General features: G+C 35.7%; 1 protein-coding gene across 1 annotated transcript in view; it reads left to right on the forward strand.

Annotated features, from left to right (window-relative positions):
* Nucleotides 1-21,720, forward strand: part of SUGCT (succinyl-CoA:glutarate-CoA transferase) — a 313,647-nt gene that overhangs the window by 248,509 nt on the left and 43,418 nt on the right. The window contains exon 13 of the mRNA XM_041400354.1: nt 10,852-10,915. Coding sequence (XP_041256288.1) covers nt 10,852-10,915 — 64 coding nt within the window. The remainder of the gene's footprint in view (nt 1-10,851; nt 10,916-21,720) is intronic.

The following is a 21,720-nucleotide window of genomic DNA, read 5'->3' on the forward strand; positions in this document are numbered from 1 at the left end:
ATGTAGTACATTTTCTATGTTTTTGCTTAGTTTTAGCCTTAAAATATCTGTCCATCTAAAAAGGACAGGTAGATTTTAGCAGCAAATGAAAACAGTTTTTCCTATTTAAATGTTGTAGTTTTACATATCAGGGCTTTTCCCTAGCTTGTTCCTTATCTCCAATTACTGTTACTACTGCTTAAATATTTTAATAATATTTTAAAATGTTTAAATATTTCTTATGTGACTCTAATACATCAAAAGAAGGGCACTGATGCTGCTAGGGATGTCCTCTGAGGAGCTGCTGAGGGCAATGGGTTTATCTGGTTTGGAGAGGAGGAAGTTGAGGGGTGACCTCACTGCTCCCTACAGCTTCCTGAGGAAGGGGAGAGGGAGATGCTGAGCTCTTCTCTGTCTCTCACTGCCAGGACGTGCGGAATGGCTCAAAGTTGCATCCCATAGGGAAGATTTGGACTTGATATGAAGAAACATTTCATGGCCGAGAGGGTGGCCAAAACCTGGAACAGGCTTCCTGGAGAGGTGGTTGATGCTACCCCTGACCATGGCCAGCCCATGTCAGTGCTGAAAAGGCATTTGGACAGGGCCCCTAAAACCATGCTTTAACTTGGGTCAACCCTGAAATGCTCAGGCAGTGGGATATGATGATCATTGTAGGTCTTGTCCAGCTATTCTATTCTATTCTATTCTATTCTATTCTATTCTATTCTATTCTATTCTATTCTATTCTATTCTATTCTATTCTATTCTATTCCATTCCATTCCATTCCATTCCATTCCATTCCATTCCATTCCATTCATCCTTACTGGTTGTATGGCTCTTATTTAGCACAGAAGTAGTCACCTCCTTTGATCTTCCCTTTATTGTAAGTCAATTTTTGTGACTTCTGATCCACATTCTTTGTTTGCTGCTTTGTTCTCTGGTTGGCATAAAACCCAAATACTGCAAAATTTGAAAGAGCTGCTGCAGGAAACCTCGGGAGCAGCAAGCTGGAATGGCAGAGGCAGGCACATCCGGTTTGACAAACAAAGTGTGGCAGAAAACTCAGGGCCCTGCCAGAAGCTGCAGGGTGGCCGGTTTGTTGGGTTTCAGTGTAGCAAGAAGCCCTGAAGCAGCAGCAGAGAACAGCAGGGCTGAGCAGGGATTGGCTCCCCTGGGTAGCTCAGCAGGGATGGCTGATCCCGGGCTCGGGCTGTGCAGAGGGGGCGATCACTGGTGGGCAATGGGGTGCTCACAACAGCAGCACTGGCTCTGGTCTCCCAAGCAGCAGAGAAGCTAGTCAATAAGATCCTGTCACAATGCCAAAGGAAAATAACATAAAAAACAGGCAAAAATCCACATGGCAGCAAGTATCTCTCAATCAGAGAGATCCCACTGTGTGGCTGTGGAGAGGACTCACCTCCTCACCTCACTGGAATGAAGCAACCGCCCTTTGCCCCCGCCCCCCAGTTTTCACAGGAACTCTCAAGCTGGCTCTTGCCCATTGCAAAACTCCCAGAGCCAGGATTGGGGGTGGGCAGTGACCATCCCAGATGCAAAACAAAACCGAAAATGGGTATGAGATAAAAACTCATCTTTAAGACACTCTGGCGAACTATATGGTGTCTGTGTTTGTGAACATTTGTGTAAGATTTTAATTGGAAAAATCTGTCCTTTGTATTTTCCTTTTTCCATTCCCATCTTGGTCTCTCAGCTTCTCTAGCAACTTTTATAGCAAACTTCCTTGGAAGCATCATATTTAAAAACTAGTGTTGTAGTTTTGCTCACAGTTGCATATGTAGTTTTCACATAGCAATTGCTTCTTACTTTAAATTCTTACAGAGCATCAAATGCACATCCATGATGAAATAACTGTTAAATTTAGTATTTTCAAAACCATGCTTTATTTTTTAATGATGATTGTTTCTGAAAGAAACCACCTCTTTTGTTTCAAACATTCATAGCCCTGAAATACCTTCCTGGTTTTAGTTTCTTTTTGCTTTACTGCATCTTGGAGAGAAATTTTATGGTTGGGTAACAAAATTAATAACTAAATACTAATGATGGAAAAGTGGATGGCAGTAGTTAAGTACTGAACTGCTTTAAGGGAGTTGAAGATGTTGATACAAAGTCAGTACTTACTCTTCGCCTTCTCCATATACATCTTTCACCTAGCATCCTTGAATCCCAGTTCTATGGTGTAGGCATGGTTAGCAGTTCTCTATCTTAAGTGGGTTTGTTACAAAGGCTAATGTTAATGAGGCAGAGTATAAATCAGGAAAAATCTCCATGTGCCAGAGTTTCTGTTGATGAAAGTTCCTTTGACTGCCCAGGACATCTAGCAACACTCAACAGCATCCATACAGTTTACCAGGGTTGTCTGCACATGTTGCTATACAGAATTCCTTTGAATTAATTTAAAATGCTGTGTTTTAAGCCACAGTCACAGTTCCTTTTCTAAAGGGCTATGAAAGTCAGTGCAAGATTATGCAGGAATGAACCACTTATGAGAGGTGTGGTAAATCTCTGCCTGCAGTAGACAGGGTGTGCAGGGAGATGGTCTCATCTGGATGTCCTTTACAATACTAAGCAGGTGCCACTGTTAAGTGGCATTCCTCTGAGGATGAGCAAGTTTTGCAGTCCTAGGAAAGGTTAAGTACTCTGAGCTGACAGACCAGCACTAATGAAACAATGATGTATAAATAAACCATAACACTTATATGGCAGGTGAAAGATGGATGGAGTACTTAAAAGAAGGCTCTTGGGAACTCAGTGTGGTGTGCACGGTCAGAAAATATATCTTGATAATGTACATTGTATTTGGTAAAACAAGTGAGACTCCCAAGCACCATCAGAAATGAAGTGATATTTTAGCATAATGTTGCAATGCTGTTGTTTAATGGTTACTATGCTCACTATTAGCCTGGTATTAAATTTGTGAATTTTTGAGGTTTGTATCATTTGAAATAACAATTCCCTTACATGGTGGACAAATACCTCAGTCGTTTTTCAATCCAGAGTTGCATCTGCATGTGACTTATTTCAATACCACATGGCAAAAAGTGACTTCTGAAAAATCTCAGTTATCCAAAACTCTATCAGAATTTTCTCTTCATAATCTTCAGCTCCATAGGCAGGTCTGTATATGGCCCCTGATGAATGTAACAAACATCTACAGAGTTGTTAAGGAAACAATGGCAGTGGGAAGGTTGTTGATATTTTTACTCCACCAGTCCCCACTTATTGCACACAGTGCTTGAAAGTGTGGGAATCCTAGCTTATTATCAGTGTAATAAGTTAGGAAATACACTTGCATTTTGTTAACAAGTCAATTTCCACAAAAGAAAACATCTGGAAACTTATTTTGTTGCTGTTTGATATAAGAGGTAAATCACAAAGAAATAAAATAAAATAAAGCCTTTCATGTGACATTGTGGGCAAAATTGTATATGTACAGTCTGGGATAATCTTCTTAATTTTTACATTCACTTGCATCTTTAAAAATTAATTGTAATTAGGTTTTTCCATGTTTTTTTTTTTCTTAAAAGAAACTACAAAAATAATATTTACAGGCTGAATATAGTATTTGTAATAATCCAAAGTAGAAAAAATATTATCAAAAGCCAGTAATTTTTAATGCTATTGCTAGCAGAAAATTACTGGCAATTCTGATTGAAACAAGGAAAAAACCAGTCAGTATTTCAGACTGTTGCAATAATAAAATCGATCTATTTCTGTAGCACCAGGTGATCAGAGTGGAGTTATCAGTGTTAGGAAAGCTATGCTGCATCTGGAGACAGACTCTTTGATCGCAGACCTAGCGCTTTGAATATTGCCACACCCCATCTTCCTACCAGCATGAGCCAGGTCTTATATTCAAATAACAGTACAGCCAACCATCTCTGCTAAAATATTTCTGTGAATTTACAGAATAAATGAATTCAAACACACCAAAAGTATGGTTTTACAATCACATCAGTTCTCAGGGAAACAGAACATCTGAAAAATATATGTATATTTTACAAATAAGGACAGATTGTTTCCTCTTTTCCTCTGCCACGTCTCCAGACTGATGGTGCGAGAAGTTGTCAGGGAACTGTTCTTGATGATCTGTGGGAAGGACCCTGATTTTTAAGCACCTAGACAGCCCCTTGAAGTCAGGGTCAGGTCTGCAGCCTTGAAAATCAGAGAATTTATGTGATTAAATACAGGCTTGTATCCATGCCTGTGTATTTTGGCCCAAGTTATAAACCTTTATTCTCTTAATCTCCTTGTACTTCGTTACAAACATTAAACATATCACATGCTAATAAACCCCTTGGGAATGCTTCCTTCTCCGCAAGAGTTAAAAAACTGATTCTTTACTGTAATATGGTCTGCTATTAGAATAAAAGTACCTTATTTTATTCTCATTACTTTTCAATACATCTGATGAAAACATAGGAGATTTATATAGACTTATTTAGCAGCTGTCTCATATTTATTTAGACTGTGAGGTATAAATTAAATTTAGTAATTTTTTCTCAAAAATAAGTATGTGTTGACAATTAGACAGTGGCAAAGGTGTTTCTGCTCTGTCAGAAAAGGTTTCCATTGTTTAACACTTTTTGGATTGTTTAATATATCTTTTGTGCTTTATACTGTGGCTAATTTAGCACTAAGGACTTTTTAATTTTTAATTTTGTAGGAGGAGGTGCTAGGGGAACAAAACATTAATATAAAACTATTCTCAATATCAGGATCATATCTTACTTTGATTATTAATTTGAAATATGATTTATGAAACTGAATTACTAAAAATGGTAATTGTCTGTTCATACTGGCCACAGAAACAGTTTGCTGAGTAGACTTCCAGGGCAGAAGAAGGTGAGTCTGTGAAGTACAGACTTTCATAGGGTGCCTGAGAAGAGCTCACTGTGGTGGGTATATTCTGTTCCAGTATTATGAACCATTAAAATAATCCTGGAAACTTATCCCATTTCACCAACTTTATGCTCCCTTCTGAACTGAGGTATAATTTTAGTCTAATGTGCAGGTTTCATAGTTTCAGATTTTTGATATTTCAGTTAATGGATGACAAATAAGATCTCCATTGGGATACTTACACAGAGCTTTGCAGAGAAGAACCTCAGTGGAAGGACTTGTCTAAACAATAGTAAGAATAGATTGCTGGTGCAGAAAATTAAGGAGTGTGGTCTCATGCAGGAGTTGAGAAAAAGCTGATATATGAGGCCTCACACCATTTTAAAACATCTGTTAGTGATGTCAGTCATACAAAAAGTGTACAGGACAAGAATTAAAAGTGCAGGAAAATGGAAAGGAGAAATTCTGGAAAGGTAATACAGTGTCAAATTTTAGAGTTAAATCAAAATGATCTGGCCAACTCTCTGCTTCCCCAAATGTATACAAAACCTATACATATCTCTATACCAACATGAGCTGAGTAAGAATAAAAAAGGTCACTTGAAATTCTTGGCAAAGAGGAAGGATATAGTAACCATTACTGAAGAACATTGGAATGACAAAAATCAATAGGAAAGTGTAATACCTGCTACAAACTGAACAGGATGGACAGATTAGGTCATAGAGCTGGGGAAGCTATATTAGGGTTATACTGTTGAGCCTTCTACTCAGGAAATGGATATTGGGTCCAAAATGTTGGAGGAGATAAAAGAATCCTCTAAGCTAATGAAGTAGTAATGATGGGTGAATTCAACTGCCTTCAGCTGGTCAAAGGTCACATTGGGACAGAGTGTAAGGGAAGCAATTTCTCATCACTCGCAGTGATTGCCTTTTGAAATCTTTAGTTCTAGAATATGCAGATGGAAGTTCTTGACATAAGTGACATAGCAGAATGCAGGTAAGAACCTGTATCATAATGCACCTTTTTTGATTAAAGGCATGGCTGCTGTAAAACCTAAATTCAATATTAAAGAGCCAATAGCTAGTTTGTAGAACCACTGTTAGGTTAGAGGATGCAAAAACTCATTAGACAAAAGATAAAAAAGTAAGAAAATTAAATTTTGATAACCAAAAGGGACTCTAGGCGAGGTGTTCTGTAGTAGAACAAGAGATGCAGCAGAAAAGCATGAAGTATTTGAGCAATGTGACATGGATCAGGATAAAGATGTATGCATCAGGCCTCAAAATGGCATCCTGAGGGATGTCAATAAAAAGTAATTTTGCCTATAGCTTATAGTAGCAATAGCTGTACATCTGTGACATAAGAACTTTTTCAAAGCCATCACCTCACATGCACAAAAAACCCAACAAGTTTGATGAAGGAGACAGTCTGTAACACACTGGCCTAGAAGAAAGCAGCAATAGAAAACAGGGACATTCCAATGAACTGTGATTTTCCTGTATGTATTCATAGAGCATGACAGACATGGTGCTAGGGACCTTAGAGACTATAACATCCTCCTAGTGTTTACTGTGTCAGAATAAGACAAAGGGAGAAAAGAGGTAAATTAATAGGCAATCAGAAACAACAAAGCCATATTTTATTAATTCAAAAATTTGTTAAGAAAGCAACTTTTCTTTAAATTATGTTCAGTCTCATGAAATGGTAAAAAACTTCAAATATGAGAGATAGGTAAAGTGGAGATAGATGTGATTCATTAATACGAAACTTAGATATATAAAGTAAAGAGTTAATGCCTTCTCTAAGTGACCCTTGCATATTAGAAACTGTGTTTGGAAAGAAGAACAGTGAAGTTATTAGTGATGAAGGACAAACTTTGCAACAGAACTTGAGTATATTGGGATTTCTGCTTTGGAAAAAAAGTGGAGGGGAAACATACTGACATGCAAACCATTCTGTTGTGCAACAACATTCTAGGAATACATGACCAAGCAGGGCCAGGCATCAGATAGGGATATATTTAATATCCTTTCCAAATTTCAAATGACATATTTTTATTTGGAAAGGGGTACTTTCAGTATGTGGGATGCAATTCCAATATGGCATTTTCTTCACAACATGTGCTGTTACTTTTTCAGGGGGTGATTATGGCCATTGGTCTATGTTCAGCATGTACAGAGAAAACTATTATTACTTTTTTTGTGGTTTGGAGGCACGAGTAGTAATTTCATTTACCAACAGCCAGCTATCTTGTGGCTACAGAAATATGGAGAAGTTGATTACATAATTTCCTTTGTGGCCCTTAAAATCCTTTTCACTAAACTGTAGATGAATCTGTGAAGGAGTAGTACCTGTACAAACGCATATTTTGAGTGAGCATAGCTCCACATTAAATAGAACTTCTAAAATTTGAATCAGGGAAGGAGGGAGGTGGAGCTACAAGGTTTGATATGTTTCTGATTCCAGTATCTCCTTTGATAGGGATTTACAACCTTAACTTAGATAGGCTTGAAACTTTGGTGGCAGTTTTAAGAGAAACCGTGTTGTCATGAGTGTTTAGTTACATGCATCATCAGAGTTGAAGTGATGTCTATATTTGGAATAAAATAAAATGGTGTCACAGAATCAATGAATTAGGTTGAAAGAGACCTCTGAGATCATAAGTCCGAAGACCATAATGTCAACTATATCAGAGTCAGTCTTTCCTTAAACACCTCCTGGGGCAGTGGCTCTGCCGCCTCCCTGGGCAGTTTATGTCAGTATCTGATCATCCTTTCTTTGAAGAACTGCATCCTAATGTCCAGCCTAAATCTCCCCTGGAGCAGCTTGAGACTGCCCTCTTCTCCTGTCACTGGTTGCTTGGGAGAAGACGCCAACCCTTACCTGACTGCAGCCTCTTTTCAGGTAGTTATAGGTCTTATCTCTAGGACTGACAACCCCAGCTTTCTCAGCTGCTCTTCACAGGGCTTATGCTCCAGATCCTTTATCAGCCTTGTCTCCCTTTTCATTCCAGTACCTCAATGTCCTTCCTAAACTGAGGGACCCAGAACTGGATGCAGAACTCAAGGTGCAGCCTCACCATGCAGAGTACAGGGGAAGAATAATTTCCCTAGTGCTGCTGGCCACACTCTTCCTGGTACATATTAAACGGTTTTTGCTGAAAGACTGAAGACTGATCTTCTGATTTCTTTACAGTGATCTCACTGTAAAATGCCACCCAAACATTATTTTATTCAGAAATTCTCATGTGGTAATAGACCATATAATATTTCTACCCTGCAAAATAACGCATATGGAAAAAAAAAATTAAATTGATCTATTGATTGCCATCATCTTTTACATGATTCTTTTGGTTCATCAGTTCCTTCTTATGAGTTCAAGTGAATACAGACACAGTAGAGGGCTCTACCACATCAGAAATCTTTCAGCTATACAAGACAATGGAGGAGAAAGCCATTGAGTTGTGTCTCTTACCTTTTCCTCTGGTTTTCCTTGTCCTTGATGGTAAAGGATGTGAATGTTACGTTCTCCCAAGGCTAGAATGCAGTAATCCTTCATGTTTTTTAAGAATGCACATGAGAAGTTGGTGACTTTTTTTTTTCAATTTGTTTTTGAGAGTCCTAATAGTGCAATGCATGGAATGGGAAATTACACAGTTATTTTAAACAGTGTTGCTGGTGTAGGGAAAAACATCCATAGTTCTTGACCAGTCATTTATTGGTGATTGCTTTCTTCAAAAGAAAAGTTGGAACCTTGTATATTAATATAGGCCTAATTACTGTAGAAAACAAGATTAATAGAAATTTCAGTGTTTTTGAGTAAAAAATGTATCTGAGAGGGAAATTCAACACTGTACTAATAATGAAAATAATAAGAAAGCTTGACTGCATCTTAAGCAATTCTTTTAAAAGGAGTAGTGGTGATCCTCAAAGACACTTCAGGGTTTTTGTAGTTCATTCTATGAAGAAAAGGGATCTGGAATTTGAGTGTAAAAAAAAGAGTATTTTAAAAGAAATTAGGTCTGTCTTATGAGAAGAATTTAGAGACTCAGAACAGAGAAAAACATGAAGTTTGTGGAGTCCTGAGTAGCTGCTAGACGATTTGTATGCTTTTCTTTAAACAACTGGAGCCACTTTTAGGTACATGCTTTAGCTTGCCATCTAAAGAACTGCTTATTCAACTCAGTGTGCTGTGGATTTCAAGTTCAAATTAGTGTGTTTTCTTGCATTCAGGTCCCAAATAATCAATTAAATGCATAAAGCAAGATTGTGTAAATAAGTTATGGAGAAAGGAGGCCAAACTTTCAATATGGTTTGATTAAGGGCATTACTGGAAATATTCTAAATATAAATTTAAAAAAGCAATTGTATTTTCTAATTCTGTCATTTGGAAAAATAATTCTGAATGTCTCACTTGAATGTCTGCCAAAACTGCCTTTAACCTTCTGAAAAATAAATAGAACTAATGATTTAGTATACCACCAAGCAATTAGACCAGTTAAGAGACATTGTTCCACCAGCATCTATTATTGGAAATATCTGGATTTCTAAATGTCAACTAAATAGGTCCATCCCACAAACTAAGAGAAAGCTGACCTGACCTTTTGACACCACCTGTTCAGGAATGGGAAGTTTTTAAGCACGCTATTCTACACAGATAAAGGGTTCACAAAATTTGACCTGGAAAGAATGGTTAAAAGAATTAGTTTTGTTTAGTCTAGAAAAGAACAGACTGAGTAAGTATGTGATTATAATCTTCCAGTACATAAAAAAATGTTATAAAGATGATAGTGATTGATTTTCTGTGTTCATTTTGGGAAAAGACAAGAATAAAGATGTTTAATAGACAGATACTTAGATTATGTATCAGGAGAAAAATTTCTAGTAATAAAAATGCAGAACAAGGTGCAGACTATGTAAGAAAATTCTTATGTAGAATTGTGAAGGAGACAGTCTGTAGGACACTGGCCTAGAAGAAAGCAGCAATCGAGAATAGGGACATTCCAATTAACTGTGATTTTCCTGTGTATTCATATAGTATCATCTTAACTTGAAATTTTAAAGATTTATTAGACCAAGACTTGTCATTAATAGTCAAGGTTGCTATGCTGTTCATGGTATGATGTGAATAGGTAGATGATAACTTAAAAGGCTTTTCCCATGTTTCATTTTCTTTAGCTGATACATTTGGCAAGACATTCTAGACTTGTTACATTGGATATGAAAGTAATTGCCTAGTGGGCGCCTTTTTTTTAAAAATAATTCTGATTATATTATTAATGTAACAGTATTAAAAGGATGGAAGAATAATAAGTAAAGAAATTATAAATATTGTTTAGTGGCTTTTGGTGCAGAACTATAGAAACAAGAGCAGTGAGTTTGCTATTATAAATATCTTTTTCTCTGTTACTTGACAATTTTGATATCACACATTGTTTTCTGGCTGAAGTTAATAACAAAGATCTGAAAATTGTGATGAATAATGATCCCATATAGATATACACAGAGCCTGAAGCATAGCACACCCACTCAAAAGAACAGAAAAAACATCAAAATTATTTAGTCTTTCCAAAATGTTTGTAAAAGCTATTAAGACAGCATTTCACAGTATGATCCATCACAAGCTCAAAACTAACAGTGCAAAAACCAAACAAGATAACATAGTTTATGTATAGGCCTTTAGTACATATTGAAGCCTAATACGAAAGGGTGTGAAGGTTTTAATAGTCATGGTGTATTGGTACCAGCTGTCTGTTGGTGGTTGAAAGTGTAACATGCTTGCAGCTCAGTTTCTTATGTTTGATGATGACTCTAAGAGCTTAACGATATGTTAGACATGTGCAGTCTTAGTGAAGCATTTCTTTAGCTGCATGAATAAAAATAGTGTCAAGCATCAAAGCTTTTTTCCTTCACATTAAGTAGACTACTTGTATTGTAGCTCCTTGTATTGAGTTTAGGAACTGATTGTATTTTATATTACATACATGTTTTGTTTTGTTTTGTTTTCCTAGGTACTGCACAATGAACTTGTGATGGAAATGAATCATCCAACAGCTGGGAAGATAGCTGTTCCAGGTTAGATGTTTAATCCTTTTTGCTAAATTAAATGCTGAATGACATCCTGAGTGGTTCTGGAACTCAGCTGAGGACATGACGCATCTTCACATTTCACTCAAATGAATAAAAGTTTAACCAGGCTGACATTTATCGGATAGTCATTCCATTGATGGAATAGTCATTCCAGTAGCAGAAAAATAGGTTAAAACGTGTGTCAGAATAGCTTCTGGTTTTCATCAGTCAGTTGTCATAACAGGAATATCAATTTGATAATATTTGCGAACTCCCACTGCTAGAAATGTTACAGTTAAATAATTTACATGAATACATGAATCTGTTTTTGATTTAGTTTGATTTTGCAAGTTACCCAGGCTTCTTTCAGGGACATTTCTGTTTAAAAGAAAAAAAAAAAAAAAGAAAAAAGAGGAGGGAAATTTTTACTGAAGACTTAATGAAGCTCTGCTATAATGAAGTCTTAAATAGCTATTTTGTATTTCCAAAATACAGAAGTGTATACAAAAGTAATAAACTAGTCTCTCCCCTTTACAGCTCTAAATGGACCAGGAAATGGTGTAGGTTTGCTTCCATTAGACTTAGTTATGTAATGGAGTTAGAGTCAACCACACCCATTATGAACATCTTGCAGTTGGCTTGGTTTTGAAAATTGATCCTTATCTGATAACCTGTTAGCTATTGTGTCAAATTTTCTGCTTCTCTCTGCTTTTATTTCTCCCAGGTCACATTGAGAATTGTCTCCTCCTTCATTCAAAGCACTATGTCATGTCTAGTTTTTTAAGAACTTCTCCTTACATGGTGATTTTCTGTGCCACTTCCACCCTCTGACACTGCATCCAGTCATCATCAATTTCAGTTGACTTAAGAACATGTAATGTTAAGAAGAATTTGACCCATAAAATTTATCTTAATTTTCACATCCTGGAATCACACTGGGATGCAGAAAGAATTATTTGAAAGAAAACAAAACTGTATTAGATCATGTTTTCTTCATGAATAGAGGGGGTGTTTTTGTGTGTGGATGTGTATGCTCCATATTTGCTCTTTATCACAGTTTGCATTCCACATTTGGTCTCGCTATATTTGAATGTTTGGTTGACTGCATTGAAAAATGCTTATCTAATTTAGATGCACATATCTGGAAAGAGCAATCCTTTTTTAAAGAATTTTCTTACAGAAAAGTAATCCTGGTTTATTTACCCAAAATTAAAAGAAAAATAAAAGGTTTTTGAGTTATTTTTTTTTTAAGAATTAGAAATAAAAGCCTTACAGATGGTAGAGGAAGTGTGTAAGTTTTTCATGTTGCATACAATTTATAATTGATCTTAGAGAAAGCAAATACTCCTTAAGGGGATAGCTTAAACTGCAAGAAGAGGAAAGAGATGAAAGGAATGTTCTAATGTCTGTCAGCAGTGATAGAATGTATTGAGAGAGTGAGTTTTTACATAGGTAAGCCATAGTACTTCCCAAATCCTTAGTAATTTTTTTATTTTATTAAACTAGTGACACTGCACTAAACTAAAATAAATCATCTTAGTCTCTAATGGTTTGCCATTTAGATGGACTTCTATGAAGAGTTTTTTGTATTGAAACAGATGGCTGAAATGATTATTGGATATTTGAGCAGGAAAAGTAGAATTCCTTCCTTTCCTGGCATGGGAGGATAAGAAGGGGATACACAGGGGAGGAAAGGGGGAAGAACACTTATTCAGTGTGAGCAGAATGGACCTATTGATATTACTGGAGAGACAGTGCATTACACTGTCCCAAAACTAAAGTGAATTTGGCTACTGTTGATGATAGGTAATAGAAGTTCCCTGGATTTGTCCTACTTAATGATATATTTGAAGAGTACAGGGAAGAGTGTGCAAAGAAAACCAACAGTAGATAATTTCTTCTCAATGACAGTTAGGAAATGGAAGGTTTTGTTTTTGTGTTTTTTTTTTGTTTGTTTTTTTTTTTTTATGTGGTTATATTTTAATAACTTGTATTTGGTAGAGAACAAGTTTACTAAGCTCTCAGTTTCTGTCTTATTAAGGAAAATTAGGTTATTAATGTGAATGTTGAAACTGAATAGGCTGAAAATGTTTTTCTTTTAAGGCAGTGGGGAGATTCTAATCCCAAAATAAAAATAGGTTGCTGTTATTTCTTAACCATATAAGCCAGATTTTAATGTGTCCTGTAGTAATTGAATTGGACATCACACTTGAGGCTCTTGACAGAGGTCTGACTTTTGCTGCCAAATAAAGTTGTGAGTGTAGTGACAGGCACTAATTAAGTGGGCCATGCTGGCAGATTTCAGCTCCAAGTATCACAGGTGGCCTCTGTGTCTAGCATACTGATTTGCAGTAGTCCTTCTCCAGGCATATCTCCAGTTGAGAGTCAATTCAAGTCTATGTATGAATCCTCCTTTGGAGATCTTGCAGCTTGAAACTGATTTTGCCATTGACATTAGTGTTGGCTACATTTTTAATGTTGGACTTGGTAATTAATACTCCTCCTTTGCTTAAATATCTTTTGATATGGTTATTGAATTTGCTTTTTTCCTCACTTTTCTCCCTTGCCGTTTTTGTGATACTGTATGCTGATAAGTGCATTTAGGGTGGTGGAAGAAGTTGTGCTACAAAGAACATTTTTCTAGTAATTTTTCTTTTCAAAATGTATCTTTATAGTAGGAAAGAAAGAGACCTTGCATCTTGTTTCAAGTATTCATGAAAAATATCTATCCACAAATAGATCACATTGCTGTTACTGGTATCAAGGTATCTCTGATTAAAGAACAAATGTGAAAAAGAGAGTTCATTGTATCTAAGAGTGACTCTATAAAAGATTGTGAGAACATTCTGAGGAAAAATGTGATTCTCTGGTAGTTAGTGGTTTCATTAGGATAATGTTTTACCTATATAATTCCGTACATTCATGTTATACACTTGTCATATAGAATGTTGTATACACTGTATATATTTGTTATGTAGAATGTGCAACACTGTGAGAGAGCCCTGCTTGACTCATTCTTACCAGAACTGGTTCATCTGATTATAGGGCTGAACTGATGAATCTTTTCTGTTTCTGTACCTGAAGGTAACTTAATCATCTTTAGTTCAGGGCAGTGCTCCAAAGATGATCAGGAGCTGGAGCACCTCAGCTGGAAAGGGGAAAAGGTAGCCTCAGGGGCACCTGTCAGAAGCCCTTCAGTACCTACAGGAAGATTATCCATGTGAGGAGCTGGGTTCTTCATAGCAGCACATGGTGGGAGGATCATGGACAAGAGAGATTCAGCCTATATATAATGAAAATCTTTTTTATCATGACAACAGCCAGGCAGTGGAGCAGGCTGCCCAGAGAGGTCTGCATACTCTGTTCTTAGACATTTTCAAGGAACATCTAGGTAAAGCCAGGGCCAACCTGATCTGACCTAGGACATGACTCTGACCTGATCCAAGTAAGAGTGGAGTCCTCCTGAAGTCCTTTCCAGCTCGGATTATGTCCTTATTCTGTGATTAACATTAGTATCTCTTTCTCAGCTCTATTATGCTTAGCCCTTTCCACAGAGAACTGAAGGAAAAATGACACTTTATTCAAATGAGAAATGTAGAGCACAGAAAGTACTCTCAGGGACAAAAAAAAAAAAAAAAAATGTTTTATGCAGTGCCAGATTGCAGATGATACTGGATGGCACAGAGACACTACAGGTAAGTGAAGGGACAAAATGTCGAGAAATTCTAGCATCTGGGTTAGTCTTGAACTACTTTGCCAATGAGTACTGGATTTTACAAAGAGCGGAAGTATGTGGATTTCTGGAAGCTACTGAGTATTCTGAGTGCCAATATGGAGCACAATGGGTGCTCCCAACCCATTTCTGATTACATAGAAAAAAACTAATGGATGTAATGCAGTCTTTCCCAAACCTTTTCAATTACAGTCCCCTTATATGGTTTAATAATAATACTCCCAGCTTCTTCATTATCTAGTCTCTAATGTTGACTTTTAAAGGCTGCTGGTTGTTTTTTTAAAGTCAAAACAGTGTTTGTAATATTATTATTTTAATGAGAAAACCACTATGTATTCAGCTGTCCCTAACAAACTAACCTTTTTAGAATTTATTAACTAGCAGGAACCTTTGTGAACTAAATTTCATTTGTGACCCCTTCTAAGCCTTAGCAAACTGGGGATTTGGATATAAGCCTAGTCTTCCAAATCATCTGTGATCAAACAGGAAGCAATATAACTGTTGAAGTTGTGTAAATCACCTCTTCCAGACAAAACAAATATTCTTAGTTTTGATAATGTTTATGTAGTATGTTCTTCTCATCCCTATTTCCTGAGTTGATAAACACAATGCCTCTCCTTTGGCCCATGATGTGCATCAAGGATTACTTTATTGCTCAGAAAGGCAAATTTCATACCTATCTTCATAATTTCCTTCTGTGCTCTTGAGATAAAGTTTTTGGGGGACTATTCCAAGCTCAGTTAGGAAAAATAGTGCAAGATTCCTCCTTGACATAGATTTCTTGGACTGAATTCAGGCAATTTATGTTAATTAATCAACCCGGTCAGGAGAAATGTCCCTTTTTCCGGTCTTCTCCTGTCACTGTGCATTACAAATATACTACTGAAACAGGAAAGAATTTTTTCAGAGGTAGGCTTTTCCTGTTATGTGTGATTCATTAAATGGTGTCATGGTTCCATGGAGACTAATTGCTATCAATCTCTTAGAAGAATGGTTTTAAAGAATAAGACAAAGAGGCAATAAATCTAATAGGACTTCCCTATTTTGCCACAGATTTCTTCCTTAATCTTGGACAAATCACTCTGTGTCTTACCAAACTAATTGTTTGCAGTTTTTTGGTTAATAATTGAAAACTACTTTGATTCCTCTGGGAAGGAATTTATTGGGAAAACTCAGTTTGTTATTTTAAATATTTATTTCTATTTGTTATGTATGTATTTATATCTATTTTCTTCATGTATGTGGAAAACTAGTTATAGTAAAGGATACAGTGGGGTGTCTATGTATTTGATCAGAGCATTTCAATACAGGGAGAAAATATGGCTGCTAGTGATACATGCTATTTTTTTTGACCATTTACTGTAAGTGTAGAAGAGGAAGCTTCAGTAGGTCTATAAAGCAGAGAAAAGTAACTTCCACATGGAGGAAGTTTGCAGGAAATTAAGGAAGTCTGTACTCCAATCTATTATTTCCTGCAGCTAGGAGATCCTTCAATATAACAAAAACAACAACATAAAAAATCTCAACAATTTTTTCAACATCCTTTTCTTGAAATTCTGATCCTGTCTGCTTCTCATCAGGTGTTTTTTCATATGTGTGTGCCTATCTGTGTGTGTGCATGCATGTGCATAAGCAATGTTGATTGAAACATTTTAATTTCGCTTCACTTTTTATGGTACATTGGAGACAAACAGCTTCACCAGCATTACCACGACCTCATTTGTCTTTTTTAGTCATCGGGACTGGCTATTTATGTCTTTTACATTCACAGAGCTGATTTCAATTTTGAGGAGTCAATGACCATTACAGGAACTTACACAAATTATGTATGACAGCTCAGCTAGCTATCCTCAAAATACTTAAAAAAATTTAATAAATATATAAACAGTATATTCATATTGATTGCAAAAGCAGAAAAGAGATGGTGGGAATGACAAGGAATATGTTATTGGCTTCAGTAGAAAGGCTACTGCATCTTTTTAATGAATGATGCTTTAATTTGGAATCTTTTAAGAACAATTTTACAGTAAAACATTAGTAACAAACCTTTTAATATTTTTACTCCTCTGTCATATGCTTCCACAGTATTTCTCTACCATATATTTTAAAACTTCTTATACCTTTAGGAATGGTCTTAGTGCCACAGTTAATACTTTTAAAGTTCTTTTTTGGAAGAAAAAGCAAATATTTCTTATGTAGTTCTAGGACTTCAGTTGTTGGAGGGAATTAAGAAATAGTGGGAGGCTTTCCCATCAGTCTCAGAGTAGCTGAGTAGCAGTACTGACTGGGACCAGTACTGACTGTGTCACTCCAGCAATGGCTCTCCAGAACTACTGTTCAAGGCCTCTGAGCCAGATTCTTCTCTTATCAGACCCTAGGTTTCTTTGTCAGTCTTTAGGATCTGGCAATCAAAGTTGTTTTTCTTTTATCGTGTATTTTTTTTTCCAGGATCTGGCACTGCTATATAGGGAGGAAAAATAAAAATTTTTCAGGGTACAAGTGGGGACATTTTTCTGCTTTGTACATAGTAAGTCAAGTAAAGCTGTGGTCGAGGTATTAAATGTTGATGTGATGTGTAATTATACTTCTAGTTACCGGACAATATTTTCTTTACATTTTCCTCCATGTGTCCTAAGCCATACTAGGATTTTCTTTAAACTGGACATAATTCTGATGGAGTGTTAACTCAAGAGTAACTCATTGCTGTCATATGGTGGGGGAAGGGAGGGGGTGAAAGGTGAAGTATTGACTGAATAGCCAAATAAATTAATGAGTTTTCCACCAATGTCTTTGTCCTAAAATTCAACTCTGTCTAAAATGATGTGGTTTTTTCATCTGTTTGAATATGTTTCCCACTTCTTTCTTTATAAATAACAATAACTTAGAAAGTAGGTTCTTAACCCTCACTCTGTAACAAGCGCAGCCAGGTGCTCACACAGTTCAGGGTGTGTGATTACAAAGATATGTCTGCATGCCTCGGGTGTGTTGTAAAACAGGCAAATTACTTCAACACCCATAAATTTTTCATATATCTTTATGATCTTTAATAATTATTGGATAACAAAAGGAATCTACCATCAGTTAAAAAAGGGTTGGTTTCATTAAATGTAAGAATATGTTTTAAACATCTAGAAAATTTTACTTAATCCCTAGGATGCTGAGTAGACTAATCTTCATTTGTGTTTCCTTCATATCATCTTAACCCAAGCCCTGCCTTCCCATCAACGATAAGAGTGATTGGACTTCCCTGTTTTCTGTAAATCTAGACTGAACAATTTTGTGGTTAGCACTGGCCATTACGTCATGTGCTTTGCCATTTTATCACATTGACCATAGAATGTCATCAATTTAGCTCTTTCATGTATGTTTGACTACAATTTGTTGTTTTAAGAAGTCCTCAAGAGATGGAAAATTTGGCAAGTATCTGCATCTGTCTTTAAAAGCCTGATTACTTTAATGGTTAAAAACCCTATATCTTAAGTTTAGTACATAAACTACATTTTTTTTTTGTGTCTTTCATGAGGTTTAAATACTTTTTGTACCATGAAAGTACTTACACAACCAAAATTTTATCTAGATAACTTTTTGACAAACTACATGGGCTAAATTACCCAGATCTTTTCAGTTCCTTTGTGTAAGTACAGTGCAGTTACAGTTTTGTAGCTGTCTTTTTTATTGCACTCTGTGTACTGTATATATACAGGAAAAACTGCAGTTGTATAGAGTGCATCGCAAACTTCCTGACTGACTCTGGGCAAGTCTCTTAGCCCATGAAATTATGTTTCTCCCTTCTTCATGCAAAAGATTGAGATAATAGAGCTCACAATTAACTATTATTTTTTCCAAATTATAATAGTCATATTTTGTGACATTTGATGCTATTTTTCCTTGTAGTTTATGAAAAGAATCATTGGATAGAAGTACGGACAAAATAAGGCTTATCCAGTTAGCTTAGTTGTTCAGTTGATTAAGAGCTAACCATCAGTAGATAGGGTGTACCTGTTGTACATTAGTTAATTTATCTATAATTCCTGAAGTAGGGAATATTTAAGTCCTTTTAGTGAATGTGACCTTGAAATTATTTTTGTTCCTCTTCCTTATACTTACCACTCTTGCTAGTAAAGTGCAGCCTGGAAATTAATGCCATATTACATCAAAATCAAAAACTAAAATGGTGATTTTGACCTGAGTCTTGAGTATTCTATATGATGCCTTAATAATTTGGGGTATCAAAAATAAAGCATTGCTTCCACCTCTTTTGCCCTCTGCCATTTTGCTAACTACTCTGGAACTCTTTTGTGATTCTGGGAGAGAAAGACATACCCAAGAATTTTTCCAAATGTTTTATGACTAGACGTTCCTTTTATTTTTTTTACTGGACTTTTATCTATCTCCTATTGGTCACCAAATTTGATTCAAATGTTGACATTTTTTTTGCTAACATAAACTTTTTTTTAGGCAAATAAAAATAGCTTGTCCATCCTAACATAGTGTGCAAAAGATTTAAACCAAGACAGAATAGATGTGAACTAGTTTAATCCAGGGTCTATTGAAACACTAGTCAAGACCTGATTAGAAAAATCTCCCTGGCACAGAGATTCTTAAGGTACAGAACAGAATTCACTAAGACAACACAGAATCCCTTCTTCTGGCTCTCTGAAACTAGACTGAACAGAGAAAATAAAAGCAAATTACCCATATGAAAAGCAAATAAATGATCTATCAAATGGAATTGATAACTTAATGAATTTTAAAATGTAATGTGATAGTATAAAATTGATTTGAATTAAAGTTATTTAATTTAGAGATTGTACCTTTGGCAGGATAATAAAAAACAAAATGTTTGTGTGTAAGTGGGTTGTTCCTCATTGATTTTCAACTAGATGCAGAGATGAAATGAAGCAGAAGTTTGCAGATTAGAACAAGCTTTTTAATATTATTTGCCAGCTGTTTTTAGAAACTTCACAAGGAACAGAAAATGAGGTCCATTTGTGAAAACAGGCAGTGTAATTTATAAACATGTGGGGCAAACAAAATTTTAAGGCTGATGATGCACTAATACCCAACTCCCATCATCCAATTTATACAACATATAACTTCATGCACATATCTGCCATTTCAAGCCCAGACACAGACATGCAAGCTTGTATAGGCTCATAGCAATTTAATAGTATTCTAAAGAAATCACAAGATTAGTGCTAAAAAATTAAGCTACATTACTTTGATTATGAGATAGATCCCTATATGAGTGAATCTATGATGAAAACTCTTCTATAATTTGAAACATATTAGTTTTCATATTTGCTCATACCTAGGGGGACAGAAAATTTTTAAAAAGTGCCACAGATCATTGTCTTGGTAGTATTTACCTTTGGAACCTTCTTAAAGGGCTGGAATAAGGATTTGAGTTGTAGCTCTGAAAGGAAAGTTTTACTTTCTGGCTTCCTCACTACTCACAAACCAATGTCCACACTGTATAATTTAGTATATAAACAATTTAGTTGTTTTATCTCAAAACTGAACATAGCGTTTAATAGCTGACTTTTCTACTCCCCATTTTTGCTTGGATTTCCTGAGGAAAAAATCATCAGAAATGCTGACCTGTTCTTTTGCTCCATGTAGATTCAGGAACCATGCTCTAGCTTTTACTGCCTCTAAAAGTGTTGGGAGCATACATGGGTAAATTGTAGTTTTGACATGGCTGCATAGCAATGTTAGATTGCAATAGACCACTTTAACACACCCTTCAAGCACTTTAGTAAGAATGACAATGTAGAGAAACCTACTGGAGGAAAACAATAAACTGGGGGAGTAGCTCAGAATATAAAAGAAAACCCTTGGTGTCTTCCACTTAAGCCATTTACATTCTAAGAGTTACTATTCTGACAGACTTTAAGCTTTTCAAAATGTTACCTAGTGTGGTGATACCTTGCAATCATCCTTCCGGTTGACTTCAAGAAAGAAAGCAATACCTTGCTTACTACTTTAATATGACTTTTAGATTCTCACTGCTAAAAAGCTTACCTTTCAAAGCAGCCTCACCCACAACAATATCCATGAGGCAATGTTACCATTTCTGTGAATCTGCATTTACATTTTTACTTGTATATTTTTGTATTTGTTTTGTTGGGTTTTTTTGGGGGGGTTTTTTGTTTGTTTGTTTGGTTGGTTTTTTGGTTTTTTTTTTTTGTTTGTTTGTTTGGTTTTTTTTAATGTAGGAAGTTTTCACTCAGGTGCTATATATTGAAGCACAGCATATACTTCTCATTTTCATGTATTTTCATTGATTGGTATTCATTGCCCCAAGGGTACACAGATATGAATCAAAATGTTTTATTGATTGAATTTAGAAGCTGTAAAGTCTAAAGTCTTATCTTACTCTTTGAATATAATCTTGTAGTGGATACCAGTTACAGTGAAATATAATAATATATTTCAATAACATAATTATCTATTACACTTGTATATCACATGTGAATATATTATAAACTCTTCTACACTTGATAACCCAAGGAGGTTGTTTGGTGTTAAACTGTAGAGAGAGAAGAACTAGGTCATTACAGTGCATAAAATTTATAAGTAGAGGTGATTCAGAAAATTTTAAAAATTGAATGTTTTTTGTTTAGTGTATAAACATTTTTTTAAACAAAATCTTGTATAAGAAAATTATTGTAATTGAAAACAAAATTAATCCTTGGTATCATTACCTGCTCACCTTGAACAGTATTTATGGGTTATTTTACTTACCTTTGATATCCAAGAAAAATAATTTGAAAGCCAGGCAAAAAATAATTATTTATTTATAAACCGGATTTCAAATATTGGGTACATTCAGGGAACTTACCTGCTCTGATGATTTGTTGTAAATACATTGTTGATGTTAAATGCCTTAGTAAATTGTGGATAATTTTAAACTCAGGATGAATGACTTAAACAAATGCAGTCTTATTCGCAGTAAGACACATCCTCAGTAAAAGTGCTCTGCTCTTTTTTGAAGACTCTATTTGGAGCTTTATGATATAATTTTTCTAAATTTACTCTAAGCAATCAACTGAAATGTACTGTAAAATAGGGAACC

The sequence above is a fragment of the Onychostruthus taczanowskii genome, unplaced genomic scaffold (genome assembly GCF_017590055.1).
Source record: "Onychostruthus taczanowskii isolate IOZ18803 unplaced genomic scaffold, ASM1759005v1 scaffold179, whole genome shotgun sequence".
NCBI lineage: Eukaryota > Metazoa > Chordata > Aves > Passeriformes > Passeridae > Onychostruthus > Onychostruthus taczanowskii.